Here is a 16779-nt window from a genome sequence, read left to right as displayed (position 1 = left end):
CCACCCGAGGCTGCCGGGAGCTCGGGACCACCATCGGGGCCTTGCAGAGCCCACTGCCAGCCGAGAGGCTTAAAGTTGCCGCGGCAAAAGGTCCTCTTCTTCTTCGCTGTGGCCGCCCACAGATTGTGCTCATCCCAGGAGGCCTCTCTCCTGTTTACGAGGAAAAAGCCGAGGATGAGTAAGAGGAGCGAAGCACAGCGGCTAGGGAGGGGAAGAGCAAGAGGCAGCTTGGCTCCGGGAGAGGAGGGCTGGGAGCCAAGGCTGCCTCACCAAGCGGGCCCCAAACTGATCGCCCAAGGCCACGGAGACAGGCTGCAGGTGCCCGAGGGGAGGAGGTCGCAGCTCAACTAGGGAACTCCCTGCCACAGGAGGCAGGGGTCGGGTGGACCGCTTGACGGAGAGGGTGAAGGTTATCGACGGCAACCAGCCAAGATGGTGGTGGGGACAGTCCTGTGCTGAATGGGCTAATGGTCTGATTAGGTATAAGGCTATTTAACCCTGCCCCTTTATTTGGAACAATGAAGACTAGAATCTTGCTTTCTTTTTAGGGAGAGGCCATAGCTCAATGGCAGAGCACCTGCTTGGCATGCAGAAGGCGCCAGGTTCAATCCCCAACAGCATCTCCAGGTAGGGCTGGGACTGGGAGAATCTCTATATGAAACCCTGGAAAGGTGCTGCCAGTCAGTGTCAACAACAGTGAGCTAGATGGCCCCATGGTCTGACTCGGTACAAAGGCAGCTTCGCTCAGGGGCAGAGCACCTGCTTGGCATGCAGAAGGTGCCAGGTTCTGTCCCTAGTGCCATCTCCAGGCAGGGCTGGGAAGTGTTCCCTTCCTGAAACCCTGGAGAGCTGCTGCCAGCTAGTGTGGAGAACAATGAGATGGCCTAAGGCAGTTTCCGCTGTTTCTACGAAGCTGCCCAGCTGTAATTTCAGGTGGGGAAGCGGCGGCTTCCAAGCCGGCAGAGTAAGTGTTCCCAATAGGAACAAAGAAAGGTGCCTTACAGCGAAGTCAGGTCATTGGCCCATCTAGCTCAGTACTGTCGACACTGACTGACAGCAGCTCCTTCAGGCAGGGAACATTTCCCCAGCCCCACCTGGGGGTGCCATTGGGCCCTGGGCTTTGCTCCTTCTGCATGCAAAGCAGGAGTTCAGCTGCGCTGGAGCCTTTGCTCCTTAGAAGAAAACAGGATTACAGTCCTCATGAAGGAAGGGCTAATTGAAATAGAGAGCTGCCTTCCAGAGTCAGGCAGCTGGCCCATCTGGATTACACTTGTTCACACTGACCGGCAGTGGCTTTTCAGGGTCTCCTAATGGCATCCCTTCCGGGAGACGTGGGAAAGTGAACCCGGGGGCCTTCTGCATGCCAGGCAGGTGCTCTCCGGCTGGGCTACAGGCCTTCCTCATACCCTCATCAGTGCCCAAATGACCACAAAAGGACTTCTCCTCCAAAAGAACACCTCACTGTCGAGTAATCTGCTCTTCCTTCTTTCCTCCCTTCTTTCTGCACTGGGGACCCCTTTCCCCCGTCTCACCCCCCACTTGCCCTAGTCAAGACAGCACGTCAGTCCCAGGGCAATGGCACCCCACCCTCCTCCCACAAAGACAGGGCCCTTCTGCTGGCAACCCCTCCCCCCCACAGCACCATCGCAGAAGCCCAGCGCCATCCCAGCGCCTCTCAACCAAAGCCTGTCGCCATGGAGAGGAAGAGGAGCCCCCTGCGGAGTGGCAGAGCGGGTGAGTCAGACTCTGCAGAGCAGCAGCAGCAGCAACAGCAGCAGCCTTTTCGCAAACAGAAAAACAGCCGCCAAGCGCCTGGCAGTGAGACGGCCTGCAGCCCTCCTCTTCCTCCTGGGTCCCTCAGAGCGCCTCCCCCACCCCCACTCCAGACCCAGGCACGAGATGGGGGGCTCACAAGACTAGCCCTGTCCAGCTTTTCCTGCCTTCTTCACTAGCCAAGTTGACTCCAGCAGGTGCTCCAAGGAAGGAGCCCTCAGCAGCTGGTTCCTTGCAGCTTGGCTGCCTTCTCATCCCTGCCTGTGGAGAGCAAGTCATATGGAAAGAGAGAGAGATCTGTAGGGAAGCAGGCAGGGAAAGGTCTTCGTGGGGACATGGCTGCCCTCTAGCGCCTAAGGAAAAATTACAAAGTGCTTCCTGGAGCCTTGATGGTCCTTAACCCGTCAGGCCAGGGGCCTGCGCCACCCACCATCCTGCCAGCCAGTTGCGGGACTGAGTGCGAGAGCAAGTCTCCACATTTGAGGTTTGCAGGAAGTGGCTGAGAGAGGCATTTACGGCCACCAGCAGTGGAAGGGGCCGTCGTGGCTAGGAACCTCTTCCATGAATTTGTCTGATCCTTTATCAGAACAGCAGAAAAAGCCCTGCTGCAGCAGGTGGACCAGGCCAAAGCAGACCCTCCTAGTCCAGCATCTTCTTCTCACAGGGACCAAGCAGATGCTCCCATGGGAAGCAGCAAGCAGGGCTCTTTGTTGCTGTTATTGAGTCGTTTAGTCGTGTCCGCCTCTTCGTGACCCCCTGGACCAGAGCACGCCAGGCCCTCCTGTCTTCCACTGCCTCCCGCAGCTTGGTCAGACTCCTGCTGGTAGCTTCAAGAACATTGTCCCACCATCTCGTCCTCTGTCGTCCCCTTCTCCTTGCGCCCTCCATCTTCCCCAGCATCAGGGTCTTTTCCAGGGAGTCTTCTCTTCTCCTGAGGTGGCTAAAGTCTTGGAGCCTCAGCTTCAGGATCTGTTCTTCCAGTGAGCACTCAGGGCTGATTTCCTTCAGAATGGAGAGGTCTGATCTTCTTGCAGTCCATGGGACTCTCAAGAGTCTCCTCCAGCACCAGAATTCAAGAGCATCCATTCTTCGGCGATCGGCCTTCTTGATGGTCCAGTTCTCACTTCCATACATCACTACTGGGAAAACCAGAGCTTTAACTATACGGACCTTTGTCGGCAAGGTGATGTCTCTGCTGGGCTCTTTAATGCAGTCCAAACTGGTCGCCACAACGACCTCTGTGTGCGTGAGAATTAATGACACACTATGGGAAGAGAGCACTGCCCAGGCTCCAACGCCTCGCTGTCCATCGGGTGGCTCAGAGGCTTCCACTGGGCAGCTGCAGGGGGACTTGGGCACAAAGAAAAGATGACAGCTATTTAAACTCTAATCCCTGCTCCAAGGCCCAGAAAAGTAGCTCGGAGCAAAAGCCCCTGCAGTCTAAAAGACGCCAAAGGTTGAAGAAAGGAGAGGGGGACGCCAAAGGATTCGGAAAAGCTGGAAATAAAAGACCTCACTCAATTCTTCCTGTCCTGAGAGGGAAGGCTCACTTCAACAAGGACACCAAGGCAGGCCACAGCCAAGATGGTGCCGCCCTCAAAAGAGGCCTCTTCCTCACTGGAGAAAGAAAAAACGGAAATGGAAACTGACAGAGCTTAACACAAGGCCTGACTCTTTAACAGAAAACACAACCGCAACAAAATAACCCATAACAAAAAGATCAAAGAATTACAAAAAGAAAATACATACACAACAAGCTTGGAGATGCAGAAAATTAAAACAGGAGAATTTATGTTTTTGGTGGGAGAGGGAGTGGAAGAAAACGATCCTAGAAGAGTTTGGATTTGATATCCCGCTTTTTCACTACCCGAAGGAGTCTCAAAGCAGCTAACAATCTCCTTTCCCTTCCTCCCCCACAACAAATACTCTGTGAGGTGAGTGGGGCTGAGAGACTTCAGAGAAGTGTGACTAGGCCAAGGTCACCCAGCAGCTGCATGTGGAGGAGCGGAGACGTGAACCCGGTTCACCAGATTACGAGTCCACCGCTCTTAACCACTACACCACACTGGCTCTCCTACACCATTTATTGCCACGTGGCTTAAATCGCTGCTTCTAGAACTCACAGTCTCCGATGGTTTTGAACGGCCACATTGAATGCTTTGCTCATTTCAGGAACAAGGAGGGAGTGTGGGACAAACTGAGGAACCTAATATCCATAACTTCTAACTTACAGGGGGCAGCTGCAGGTGGACCCAGGGGGATGCCCTCAGGACAGTGCTTAGTTGAAGAAGCCTCAGCAATTCTTGCCCACCCCACTGATATCCTGCATGCTTTAACTGCCAACCTCAAGGGCAGCTGACACTCTCCCCCATGAAAACCCCAGAGTTGTGCCTGTAGGGGAAGAATAAAGAGCTCTTTTTAAATAATTTTCAACACAGGGACAGACAAGATTTTCAGATCTGACAAGTCCCAGTTTACTCATCCCTCAAGGCAGTGGTTGCAAAACAAATAGGATTCTCTGGCCATCACGCTGCAGTGACCAGGCAGGCCAAGAGCTGCCCCTTAAACCTTCATCCGCTGGAAGTCCCACTCCGGCCAAGCCCCAAAGCCGCCTGGGCACTGGGCCCCAATGCAGTCACTTTACAAACCGATCCAAGAATTCCAGATAGGCTTTCTTTTGGGGTGCGGAGGCCGGGACAAAGTGGCCCCCTGTGTGAATGAGGGTGACGGGCTCCGCAAAGCAGGAGGCAAGCTGCCTGCTCATCTCAGCTGGGATGACCCGATCCGTCTCGCCCAGGACGTGCAGGCTGGGCACCGCAATGGGTTCCTGGTAGTAGCCCTGGTGGGGGGCGGCCTGGCTCTGGAAGCCAGCCACCACGATGGCGAAGTCAAAGGGAAAGCGGGGGTCTCCGCGCTGCTTCAGGGCACAAATGATGCCCACCAACGCCGCTCCCTGGCTGAAGCCCAGGAGGCCGTTGATGGGGCCCTGCTCCGCAAAGGCCTTGGCAATGCTGTCTAGGGACTCCTCCAGCCCTTTGCAGGAAGACGCTTCTTCCAGGGCGCTGAATGTCCCTTCCTGGGGGTTGGAGAACCACCAGCCCTTTGAGTCGGCTTCTAGAGCACCTGAGGCAGCTTCCCCTGCAATGGAAAGGGGTGGAGGTTAGCAAGAATGTCAAGAAGAAGAAGAAGAAGAAGAGTTTGGATTTCATATCCCGCCTTTCACTCCCCTTCAGGAGTCTCAAAGCGGCTAACAATCTCCTTTCCCTTCCTCCCCCACAACAAATACTCTGTGAGGTGAGTGAGGCTGAGAGACTTCAGAGAAGTGTGACTGGCCCAAGGTCACCCAGCAGCTGCATGCGGAGGAGCGGAGACGCAAACCCGGTTTCCCAGATTACGTGACTACCGCTCTTAACCACTACACCACACTGGCTCTCGCCAGTGTGGAGAGAGATCAGCAGCCCTGCAGATGAGGGACAACTCATCGGAACACTCTTCATTCATTCCCTCTCTTGCAGCATAACAAATCTTAACCTTAGATGTTGTGGCCATCCCATGAATCTCAAAATGTTGGAAGATTCCAGACAGATAAAATTAAGGACATTACGCAGCGCAGACTGTGGAACTCGATCACACAAGAGGCAGCGATGGCCACCGACAAAGTTGGTTTCGAAAGAGGATTAGACACAGTAAGGGAGGAGGGGACTGCAGATGACTGCTAGCCCCAGTGGTCTCCACAGTCAGAGGCAGTGATGCTTCTGAATGCCAGTTTTCTGGAAACCAGAGGAGGGAAGAGTTGTTCTTGTGCGTGAATCCTGCTGGAGGGTTTCCCTTTGGGGCAGGAACAGCAGGCTGGGCAAGACGGGCCGTGGGCCGTCCTTCTTATGCTCCTAGAGCAGGGGTGTCAAACTCAAATTCATCGGGGGCCGCATCAGCAGTGTGGTCACCCTCAAAGGGCCGGTTGTGTCTGTAGGACTATGTGTCCGCCGCTGCTGCTTGGCTTCCTCCGGCCAAGCTTCCCCTGGCACACGGATTTTGCTTTCGTGCTCTCTTTATTTATTTTTTGCAGCAGCGACCTTGCTCAGCCAGCACCCGTTGCGCGTGGGTTGCTTGGAGGGGGGCGCGCACAGAGCGACCCGCGCGGCTTTCCGAGCCAACCCTCCTCCAGCCCACCTTAATAAGGGCCTAGGCTTCCTAACTTTGTGGCTAGACCTCGGTGTTTGTACACACTGCAGAAAATGTGCAGGACTTTAAAGGTGCAGCGACCCTCCCGCATCCAGCCTGCCTTTCTGGGAGGAGAGGAGGAGGAGGCGGCAGCGGCGGGCGAGTCACTCGTGCAAGAGGGAAGAGCGAGCGATGGCCCGGGATCAGGCCTCTCCGATCAGGGCCAAAGGTGAACCGAGGGAGGGAGAGAGAGAAGGATCCCTAGCCTCGTGCGCAGCGGCGGCTCTTACGCGCGCAGACCCCGCGATGGCGCAGCCGGTGTCGTGTGCTTTGCTCCGTCCAAGCGGGCAAAGCGAGGGCGGAGAGCCGGGAAGCAGTCCGCATTTCCCAGAAGCAAGCACCGCAATGGGTACTGCGAGCCAGACAGGCCTTGACAGCGGAGGGTGGGCTCGATTCGGGGCTTGGCGAGGAGGAGAGGGAGAAATCGGAAAGGGCACCGCGCGGCTGGGTTGGGTTGCAAATCAAGCGCGTGAAAGGGTTGCCTTTTGCAGAGCCGGATAGGCGCGGAAGGAGCGTTCCTGCCTTTGTCATTGATAAAAGGGCTTGCGGAGGAAGGGGGGCGGCCCTTACGGACACCAGGAATTGCTGGCTACACGGGCCACATGACGAGGTCTGGCGGGCCGGATTCGGCCCGCGGGCCTTGTGTTTGACACCCGTGTCCTAGAGCATAATAAATCTGCAAGTCTTTATTTAACCTGGTGCCCTCCAGGGGTTGCTGGACTACAAATCCCATCAGCCTCTAAACCAGCAGGGGACAGGCAAAGGCTTCCTGCAGGTGTCATTGCAAGACTTGTTTTTTGCTGCAACTGTCTCCATTTTTTCTTGCTGGTCCCTGACCTTTCTACTAACAATCACTCATGAAGTGTTGTTGCTTTCAGAGGGTGAGAAATATGAGTATGTACAAATGTTCATGATCAAACCATACAGTGACTCATGTGTTTTTGTACAGGTATAGGAAACGAGGACCCACGCCACAGACCTGCCACTCAAATGCAAACCATAACTTGTTCCTCCCACCTCAGAATAGATTTTCTCTCAGTAATTCTTACAATCAGCCTGTGGGTAGACCACTAATGGTAGGGTCTCCATCCCTGCCGGGGAAACAGAAAGGACTCGCTTAAGGCAACAGGGACTTTACCAACCGCAATGTATTTCACAGGCTTCACTGGGATTTTTGCCATGGGTTTGGAAACCAGGATTTTGCTGGAGTTTTTCTTAACTGGAGAGGCCAGGGATTCAACCTGGGACTTCCTTCCAGCAAAGCAGCTGATCTGCCCCTACACTCCAGTTCCTTCCCCTAACAAACACACCTGAGCTGTGGCTGAGAACAGATGGAGAAACCAAAGAAGAGCCCTACAGCAGCTGGATTAGGCCAAGGGGGGGGGGGGAGGCATCTAGTGCAGCCTCCTGTTGCCACAGTGGCCAGCCAGATGCCCCCAAGGGAAGCCCACAAAGCAGCAGGACACCACATGCAACATCTTCATTAAACTAGAGGAGGGTTTCCCAAACTTGGGTCTCCAGCTGTTTGGGGACTACAATTCCCATCATCCCTGAGCACTGGTCCCGCTAGCTAGGGGGGATGGGAGATGTAGTCCAAAAACTGCTGGAGAAAGCCTGTTTGGGAAACTCCAAGGTCTTATTCCTGGCAGGTCAGGAGGACATCCGAAGAGGCTGCAGGGTCCGGCCCAAGAGGGGCCCATCTTGCCCAGCCTCCTCTTCTCACGGTGGCCGATGCCCCCCAGCAAACGGGATCCGAGCCCCAGAGCCAGCCTCCCCTCCTGGGGTTCCCAGTCCCTGGCCTTGGGAGCCACGCTGGCCCCTCAGAGCCCGTCCTCGACAGCCCTCTCACCCGCCACGAACTGGCCCAGTCCTCTCTGGGAGACCGCGGGGCTGCTGGCCCGGCAGATTTCTTTTTTTACAAAAAGTTCACAAAATGGATTAACGAGACTTTCTCCTGATTAGTTGCCCCTCTGGGAGGCGGAAGAGGTTTTTTGAGGGGGGGAATCGCACTCTGCACATGCTCAGAGGAACACCCGACACCCAATCAGCCTGGCCAACGGCAGGGCTCTCCTGGAGTGACGTCAGGGGAGGCGGCCCGTGACGTCACAGGGAGGCCCCGCCCCTCACCTGACGGGAGAGGCGCGTCTACCGAATGGGGCGCGTCCACGTACAGGAGCTCCGCGCGACCGCGGAGGGCCTTGCGCAGGGACCCGGTTCGCGCGCGGAAGATGTCCGCGCTCTGCCGGTATCCATGGAGACAGAGCAGCCGCAACCCGCCGCCCCCGCGGGAGGACATGCCGCATCCGGGTATCTGCGCCAGGTGGGAAGTAGAACGAGGGAAGCCGGAAGCAACGCTCCTGTTTGCAGCGTCTATGGTTAGGAGGCCGGAAACGCCCTTCTCGTACCGTAGAGCTAGCAAAGAGGTAGAGTGAACTCTATTCGGGGTCTGGAGAGGTGAATTCCGGGCTCGCTCATAGAAATCTGGCTCTCAGGTCTGATTCCATCTCTGCGCGTAACACTTAAGATGCCTGCCAAGGCGAAACTATTGCCTGCTTCTCCCTGCGTCTGCCAGGGGAGGAAAGAGCAAGCGAGAGGAGGCTCACGACAGCCCTGCAAGGTAGGACACCAGAGGCGGGTAGGATTCCCAAGCAAAAAAACAGTGGCCTTAAATTCATCGCCTGCCCCAACCTCCTCTTTCTGGGCAAAAATAAAGAGAGCAATCCTGCCACGGTCTTTTTAAATCTCACACGGAGGACCCTTTCCCTCCACTGCCTTGCCTACAAACACTAACAGTGAATGCTTACTCACAAGTAAGCCCCACTGACTGATACAGGACTTGCTCCCGGGTAAGTGTGCATGTTTAGGATGGCAGCCTTAAGCTACTTATTTACTTTGGGATTTCCAAGGCAGATCTCAAATTATTTAGGGGAACGGAAATTAATTTCACATTAAGGCAGCTGGGAGACCCTGTACAGATTTGGGCAACTGAACAGCCTTTTTTGTGGCATTTTCAGACCCTCCCAAGTGTCCCTATTTTCCAGGGACAGCCCCGGATTTACAGAAGCCACCCTGGTTTCTGATTTGATCCCAGTGTGTCCCTCTTTTCCCTAGGATGCCCTTATCTTCATCGGAGAAAGCTTGGAGAGTATGGAGATGTGACCCTGAACCAAAGAGATGAATAACTATACAACCTTTAATGTTTTATTATGTTTTTATATATGTTGTAAGCTGCCCAGAGTGGCTGGAGCAGCCCAGGCAGATGTGTGGGATACAAATAATAAAAAGATGGTGATGGAATGAACTCTCTCCACTGTGCAGCAGCCGCTTTTCAGTTTTGACTGCATTTTTGAGTGTATTTTGTAAAGAGGGACTCCTGTCCCAAACAGGCTGCATAGCAGAGGGGCCCGGCTCTCCTCTTGCACCCACAGCCAAGCGTTTGGGGTCCTTACCCCTTCTCAAGGGTAGTGGAGACATTACAAGTGTTAACGGAGAAATCTGAGGGCTCCCTTGGACAAAAAACAAGGACACCAGCCAGGAATACCAGAGCAAAACTGCAGCGAGTAGGCTTGGTCTTGATTGAAGACTGTCGCGACAGGACTCCCACCTGCCACCAGGTGGAACAAGAAGGAAGCCCCAAACAAAAGAGAACCCAAACTTTTATTAGCTACTACCGTATTTTTCGCTCTATAGGACGCACTTTTTCCCCTTCAAAAATGAAGGGGAAATGTGTGTGCGTCCTATGGAGCGAAGACGCCATAGCCCCGCGACCCTCTCCCGGCTGGAGAGGTGACGCGCAGCTATGGCAGGAGCCTCTACAGCCGCACGTCACGTCTCCAGCCGGGAGAGCGCGCGCGGGGCTAAAGAAGCCATAGAGAGGTGACGCGCGGCTATGGCAGGAGCCTCTCCGCTGCGCCTTTCTGCTGCTCCCTGACCTGCTCTTTCGCTGAAGGGGCGCTGGGCAGAAAGGGGGAGAATTTTTTTTCCTTGTTCTCCCCCCTCTAAAACAAAGTGCGTCCTATTGTCCGGTGCGTCCTATGGTGCGAAAAATACGGTAATCCCCATGTTTGAGTGCTCACTGGAAGGACAGATCGTGAAGCTGAGACTCCAAGACTTTGGCCACCTCATGAGAAGAGAAGACTCCCTGGAAAAGACCCTGATGTTGGGACAGATGGAGGGCACAAGGAGAAGGGGACGACAGAGGATGAGATGGTGGGACAGTGTTCTCGAAGCTACTATCAGGAGTTTGACCAAACTGCGGGAAGCAATGGAAGACAGAAGTGCCTGGCGTGCTCTGGTCCAGGGGGTCACGAAGAGTCGGACACAACTAAACAACAACAATCCCCATGTTACACCCCCCCAAACTACATCACTCATACATCACGAAAGGGGAGGTCTGGTGGCAGAAATCTGAACATCCTGGACCCTGCCCCATGGTTCTCCTTGCCCTCCACCAAACACCCATCATCAAGTGTAACAAAAAAGATATTCACATTTCCCTGTTTCCCAGCCAAGTTCATCACACCCTTTTGTCTTCATCTGGGTTTGGTATTTCTGGATTGGCTACCTGTCTGGCACTCAGGTATCAGGATGCCAGGGATTATCACTCAGGCAGAGGGGCTGCTGAGTAGCTGAGATCATATGTCTATATGAATTTCTGAAGTTTTCCCAGTGAGCCAGTACACAGATACATTTACCAGTGAATTCTTACATTTGGTATCGTGCAGCAAAGGCCCTCTGAATAGATAGGAAGAAACTGTGATGAAGTGTTTTGTGGGGACAAATCACAAAGTTACAAAAGTGATTGTGCTGATTTTGGTAGTGGGCTGCATGTACATGATATCTGCTGGAGGTGCAACCCCCCCCCCAACCTATACATAAATTCCTGCAACACAAACATCCCACCCCAGCAGTTTCTCCCAAGACATGTTCCTGGATTATTTTTATGACTGATTCCATTTCTATACCGCTTCATATTTGTAAGAAAAAGTTCTCAACGTGCATTAAAATACCATACAGAACATTCCAAAATAGAACTTGACAGAAGAAAATCATATATAGAACATACATTTAAAACAACATAATTAACGGGAAACAGCAATATTATCTTAAAAGAAGTCAAAATAAAACATTATAAAGGAAGGTCAAGGATGGAATACACATTTAAAGCAGTGCAAAAGGGAAGAGAATAAAATATTGTCATAAACATGGATTGACAGTAAGTAGAGATAGATGAAACACTCCCTCCATTTCTTAGTGCAAGGGCTCCAGAGCTGGAAGTTTGGGGATAAACCAAGGTTTCTCAAATGTTTGGGGGCCCCTGGCACCTTGGTTCCATAAACTCACCCCAGTGCCCCCTGCCCTATCCTATAAACAATAGCAATTTGCATGACCCACTACAGAAGATAACAAAATGAAAACAGCAATGATTTATTGTACATTTATTTCAAAAAAATAAACATAGGCAAAAATAAATATATGCTCCACTCTAATCATGGAGCTGAAAAAAGAGTGTGCATCAAAGAATATTGCATGAAAAATAGAAATATATGTATATTTGGAAACATTTTTAATGATTACCAAGCATAAAGTGTTGTCTTCCAGGAGAAACGCATGAAAACTCTTTTACGCATTCTAATGATGGAAAACATAAGGGAGAAGGAAATGTATAGCATATGGTTTGTACTCGCCAAACAGGCACAAACCTTCACCTACTACAGATGATGTACGGTAACCAGTTTATAAGAAAATCGATAGCTATTACCAATAATTGGCCATCTTGGGACGATGCAGAATTGTAAATGCAAAGAAACATCCCCAAAGGAAAACAGCTTTGAAAATGGTAAGAATAGTAAACCTTTAAAAACGAAGCGAGGAAAAAGTTTCACTCGAGCTTCTAGTCTGATCAATCGTAAAACAGCAGCGCATGAGCTTGGAGGGGCTTCCTCCAGCGCCCCCTGCCGCCCCCTTCCTCTTATCACCCCTAGGTGATCCCACCGCCCCCCAAGAGTTAGTCCCACACATTTGGGGAGCCAGTGGGCTAGACTTTGGCCCCCACACTGCAGGACAGCAACGTCCGCTTGCCTCCTTGGAGATGCATCCTCTGGGCTTGGCTGGTGTTTGTGCCCCAGAGCGCCAGCCCTGCTGTTCCTCAGGGGTGCTGCCAAGCCGGTTCTGTGCCCGACAGCTCAGTGTGGTCCCAGGACCCGCCAGAACCCCCCAGGTCTGGCGCGGAGCCTCAAGGCTGAGGGCTGGGCAGCGGCACCTCTTCCTTCTCCTTCTCCTCCTCTCGGCAGTCGCAGCGCCCACAGGCATTCTTCTCGGGCTGGAGCGTGGCCTTGGCCGGGATCACCTGCAAGAATTGGTCAACGCCTGAGAAGCTGAAGGGGCCGTGGCAAGGTCCCAGCCCTCAGAGTTTTGAGCTGAGGGCGGATCTAAACAGGAACACGGGAAGCTGCCTTGTCAGAGAGTACAGAGTCACTCTAAAAAGAAATGCAAGGCTCCAGTCCTCAGGGTTGATTTCAATAGGAACTCAGGAAGGTCCCTTTTACTGGCTATTAAGTACAGTGGTACCTCGGTTTAAGAACAGCCCTGTTTACCAACTATTCGGTATAAGAACTCTGCAAAACCGGTAGTGTTCCGGTTAGCAAACTTTACCTCGGTCGACGAACGGAATCTGAACGGTGGAAGGGCACCGACGACCGGAGGCCTCATTAGGAAAAGTGCACCTCGGTTTAAGAACGACTTTGGTTTAAGAACGGACTTGTGGAACAGATTAAGTTCGTAAACCGAGGTACCACTGTACTGCTAGATCCAGCATACATTTTGGAAAGCTATTTTTCTGGTATGTATCTGGATACTCCATTCAAGACAGTGGAATTTGCTGCCAAGGAGTGTGGTGGAGTCTCCTTCTTTGGAGGTCTTTAAGCAGAGGCTTGACAACCATATGTCAGGAGTGCTCTGATGGTGTTTCCTGCTTGGCAGGGGGTTGGACTCGATGGCCCTTGTGGTCTCTTCCAACTCTATGATTCTATGATTCTAAGATGGAACGCTCTGTCACCAGAGACTAGGGCTCTGCGGGACTTGACATCTTTCTGCAAGGCCTGCGAGACAGAGCTGTTCCACCAGGCCTTTGGCCTGGGCACAGTCTGACCCCCTCCTTTGGTAATCCTCATAGAACTCTAGCCCATAGAATTGATTTTAGAATGAATGTATTTTAGAATGTATTTCAATTCATTGATTGTGATTTTATGTAAACTGTGTTATTTTTACTGTTGTTAGCCGCTCTGAGCCCGGATTTGGCTGGGGAGAGTGGGATATAAATAAAAATTTATTATTATTATTATTTTATTAAGATCATCACAACCAAATTTTGCGTGGTGCTTCCCAAGACTAAGGATCAGCCTTTCGTCTGTGTTTAGATACCATCGGACGCCATCAGACTAAGACCTGGGAGACCCCAGGGTCCCAAATCCCTTCCCTCGACCATGACACTCACTGGGTGACTTTGGGGGCTGGTCACTGCCTCTCAGTTAAGCTGACCTTGCAGGGTTGTGGTGGGGAGTATACAAGGAGGGCAGAACTGTTTACACATCACCACGAGCTCCTTGGGAGGAAAAGGTGGCATACAAGTGCAATTCAACGCATTTTGATCCAAGATGGGGGGGCCGGATCTCTCGCAATTTAGCCACTGATTTTGCAAGACTGCACTGATTTTGCGGGGTGGGGTGTTCTTAGACTTCCTGAGCAACGTCTGGAATGAGGTTGCTAGCTATTAAATAGAATCACAGAATCAAAGCATAGTAGAGTTGGATGTGATCCCAATCTCATCTAGTCCAACCCTTCTGAGATCTTATAAATCTAATAATATATAAAATAACCCCCCTGCAATGCAGGGATCACAGCCAAAGAACTCCTGACCGGGGGCCATCAAACCTCTGCTTAGTTTGCCCATTGCACTTGAAGCGGTCATGGTGGAAGCCAGACCTGGTGTTAGCAGGGAAGGCGGATAGAATAGAAAAAACTGATCCAAGAACCGTGAGGATCTAGGACTCCTGGCTCCTCTCTCTGGCTGCGCCTTCGCTGCACTAATGCAACTCCCACTATATGGAAAACAGTTCACCCAAAGCGAGAGGCCCCCCACCCTGACTGGCCGCTAGGGGGAGATGCCACCCTGCAAGTGAAGCGCAGAGAGCCGAGTGTGAGAACCTGGGAAAGGAACCGCAGAAATGGGGCTTCCTTCTGCAGGTTCAACCCAGCAAGCAGGACAAGGGACCTGAGGCCTGTGTGTCCCAGTTAAGAAGCCACAGGCGTCACCCCAAGGGAAAGAGAGGGATCTTGATAGACAAATAGAAAGGGCAGGGCTACTGGTGAGATGGCTACTGACTGCCATGGTCCATCTAGCCCAGTGTTGCCTACACTGATTGGCAGCATCTCTGCAGGGTTTCAGGCAGGGAGTGTTTCTTCCAGCCCCCCCCCCCCGGAGATGCCGCAAGTGGGGACTGAACCTGGGACCTTCTGCACTCAAAGCAGGTGCTCTCTACCACTACCGAGCCTTCCCCTCAAGAGCGTGGAGAGCGGCTGCCAGCCAGAGCTGACAGTGCTTGGAGACTGAACTACAATACAGAAATTGGGGGGGATCCAACCCTGAGCTGTGAACCAGGAAGTCCCACTTCAAATGCTATGAGCTCTTTGGGTCTCCATTCAGCCCCCTGCTCCCCCCTGAAATTTGGGGGATAAAGTGAATAACGCTGACCTCCTGCTCTTGTAAGGGGTGGGGAACCTTACGTGACCCCCACACCTCTCTCTCTAGCCCCCAAAGTCCCCCCCCCCCGGCTGCACCCTCCTCCAGTGGTCTAGCTGCAAAGGTGCCCCATGCCTCTTGCCTAGCCTGCGGGAGGAGAGGCTGAGGGCTCCTGTCCAAGGATAAAGAGGGCTATTTGCTGCCCCCCCCCTTTGCTTCTTGCCCCGCCCACCACTGGCGTGCGGCCCCCAGGAAACTCTGCAAGGGAATGCGGCCCTCTGAGCGGACACGCTTCCGCACCAGGGATTGCAGTTTCAAAACGCGCACGAAAGCACTTTGCCGCTGGTTATTACTGTGAATTACTATGAATTGACTGAATTGCATCAATTGTTTTGATGAGTCCGTTGCTGTTTGCTTTATTTATTTATATGCTGCTGTGTTTGATATTATAGAGATCGCAATGCCTTTTTTTTTAGCTAATGCTGTTGCTTTGCGCTCAACATTTGCTGCTGGAAAAGCAGAATACAGATCCCCAGTCAGATCAAATGATGAGAATCGGGAGGCCTTCAAAAGCCCCACTTCCTGCACTGCAGGGGGCTGGACTAGAGGTCCCTTATATAATAATAATAATAATATAATAATTTATTATTTATACCTCGCCCATCTGGCTGGGTTTCCCCAGCCACTCTGGGCGGCTTCCAAAAGAATATTAAAATACTGTGATACATCAAACATTAAAAGCTTCCCTAAACAGGGCTGCCTTCAGATGTCTTCTAAAAGTCTGGTAGTTGTATCTGGTGGGAGGGAGTTCCACAGGGCGGGTGCCACCACCGAGAAGGCCCTCTGCCTGGTTCCCTGTAACTTGTTCCCTTCCAACTCCACCGTTCTATGAAACAGAAGTGCCAGAGTGCAAGGGCTCCTGTGCCCAGGAAGAACCCCTGCCCCACTCCCCGTCCGCATGCAAAGCCCCCCAAGGGCTGCCCTGCCCCTCACCTCCTTCTCCCGGCTCCCCCTCTGTGGCTGGCGGCTGCTGCTGTGGTTCACCGTCCAAGGCCCCAGCGACTGGCTGGCGTAGAAATCCATGGGGTAGGTCTCTTGCCACTGGACCTGCTGCAGAGCCACGGCGGCCTGAAAAGAGGGCAAGGGCGGGGGGGGGGTGTCAAGATCCTGGTGGCTCCAGACCCTTCCCTGACTGGTTTCCCCAGCCACTCTGGGCAGCTTCCAAGAAAGTATTAAAATACAGTAGTCTGTTAAGCATTAAAAGCTTCCCTAAACAGGGCTGCCTTCAGATGTCTTCTAAAAGTCTGGTAGTTGTATCTGGTGGGAGGGAGTTCCACAGGGCGGGTGCCACTACCAAGAAGGCCCTCTGCCTGGTTCCCTGTAACTTGGCTTCTCGCAGTGAGGGAACCACCAGAAGGCCCTCAGTGTCCGGGCAGAACGATGGGGGTGGAGACGCTCCTTCAGGTATACCGGACCGAGGCTGTTTAGGGCTTTCAAGGTCAGCAACAACACTTTGAATTGTGCTCGGAAACGTACTGAATCCTGTTGTGGTTTGGGCTGCGGGTTCAAGGCCCAGGGAATGATGGGAGGCGGAGCTCCAGCCACCTCAGATTGGAGGAAGGTGGATGCTATCGTTGGCTCACCTCGTAGGGCGTGAGGAGAGGTCTTCTGAAGGCCTCCCCCCAGTCGATGGAGAGCCTGGGACAAGCCCCCTGGACCCACCTGCAGGAAGGAAGAAGAAGAGAGGCTGTAGGGCAGCAGGGCAGGGCGCCTGCTTGGCATGCAGAAGGACCCAAGCTCAATCCCCAGGAAGAAAAGGTCCCAAATGGGCCAAATCGGCCCAGCTAGGAAGGCGAGACCTTAGGCCAGCCACAGTCTCTCAGCTTCACCTACCTCGCAGGGCTGCTGGGAGGACGAAACGGCCCGGCAAAGATTTGCCTGTTCCAAGCCTGCTTTGGGTTCATTGGCTGCTGGGATTTCCTATATGTTTTATTGAATGCTTGCTCTGTATTTTGCTCCATTGCGTATGGAGTTCATGTTATTGG

The 16779-nt window shown here is 52.9% G+C and overlaps 2 protein-coding genes across 3 annotated transcripts in view; both read right to left on the bottom strand.

Moving 5' to 3' along the window:
• Positions 1 to 4223: 4223 nt before the first annotated feature.
• On the bottom strand, positions 4224 to 8299 carry OVCA2 (OVCA2 serine hydrolase domain containing). The gene is made up of 2 exons (XM_081172404.1): positions 8122 to 8299; positions 4224 to 4911 (listed from the first exon to the last, which is right to left on the bottom strand). The coding sequence occupies exons 1-2, from the start codon at positions 8288 to 8290 to the stop codon at positions 4409 to 4411; spliced, it is 672 nt and encodes a 223-aa protein (XP_081028530.1). The 5' UTR covers positions 8291 to 8299; the 3' UTR covers positions 4224 to 4408.
• A 3109-nt stretch (positions 8300 to 11408) lies between these two features.
• The window catches only part of DPH1 (diphthamide biosynthesis 1), a 41126-nt gene continuing 35755 nt past the window's right edge, over positions 11409 to 16779 (bottom strand). The window contains exons 10-12 of one of the 2 annotated variants that reach the window (XM_081172392.1): positions 16378 to 16456; positions 15728 to 15862; positions 11409 to 12343 (exon numbers count right to left, since the gene is read on the bottom strand). In XM_081172392.1, coding sequence (XP_081028518.1) covers positions 12230 to 12343; positions 15728 to 15862; positions 16378 to 16456 — 328 coding nt within the window. In that variant the 3' untranslated portion in view covers positions 11409 to 12229. Of the gene's footprint in view, positions 12344 to 14965; positions 15244 to 15727; positions 15863 to 16377; positions 16457 to 16779 lie in introns of those variants that run through there. The other variant, XM_081172393.1, reaches the window with a different exon arrangement.

This window comes from Podarcis bocagei (genome assembly GCF_964188305.1).
Source record: "Podarcis bocagei genome assembly, chromosome: 15".
NCBI lineage: Eukaryota > Metazoa > Chordata > Lepidosauria > Squamata > Lacertidae > Podarcis > Podarcis bocagei.
Note: the sequence above shows the minus strand (reverse complement) of the source record. Positions and strands in the feature narration are given on the sequence as shown.

Excerpts from the sequence above, each read along its gene's own strand:
- OVCA2 (XM_081172404.1), bottom strand. The coding sequence starts at position 8,290 with ATGTCCTCCCGCGGGGGCGGCGGGTTGCGGCTGCTCTGTCTCCATGGA. Across the intron at positions 4,912-8,121 it reads AGACGCGCCTCTCCCGTCAG|GGGAAGCTGCCTCAGGTGCT; the intron begins GTGAGGGGCGGG and ends TTTCCATTGCAG.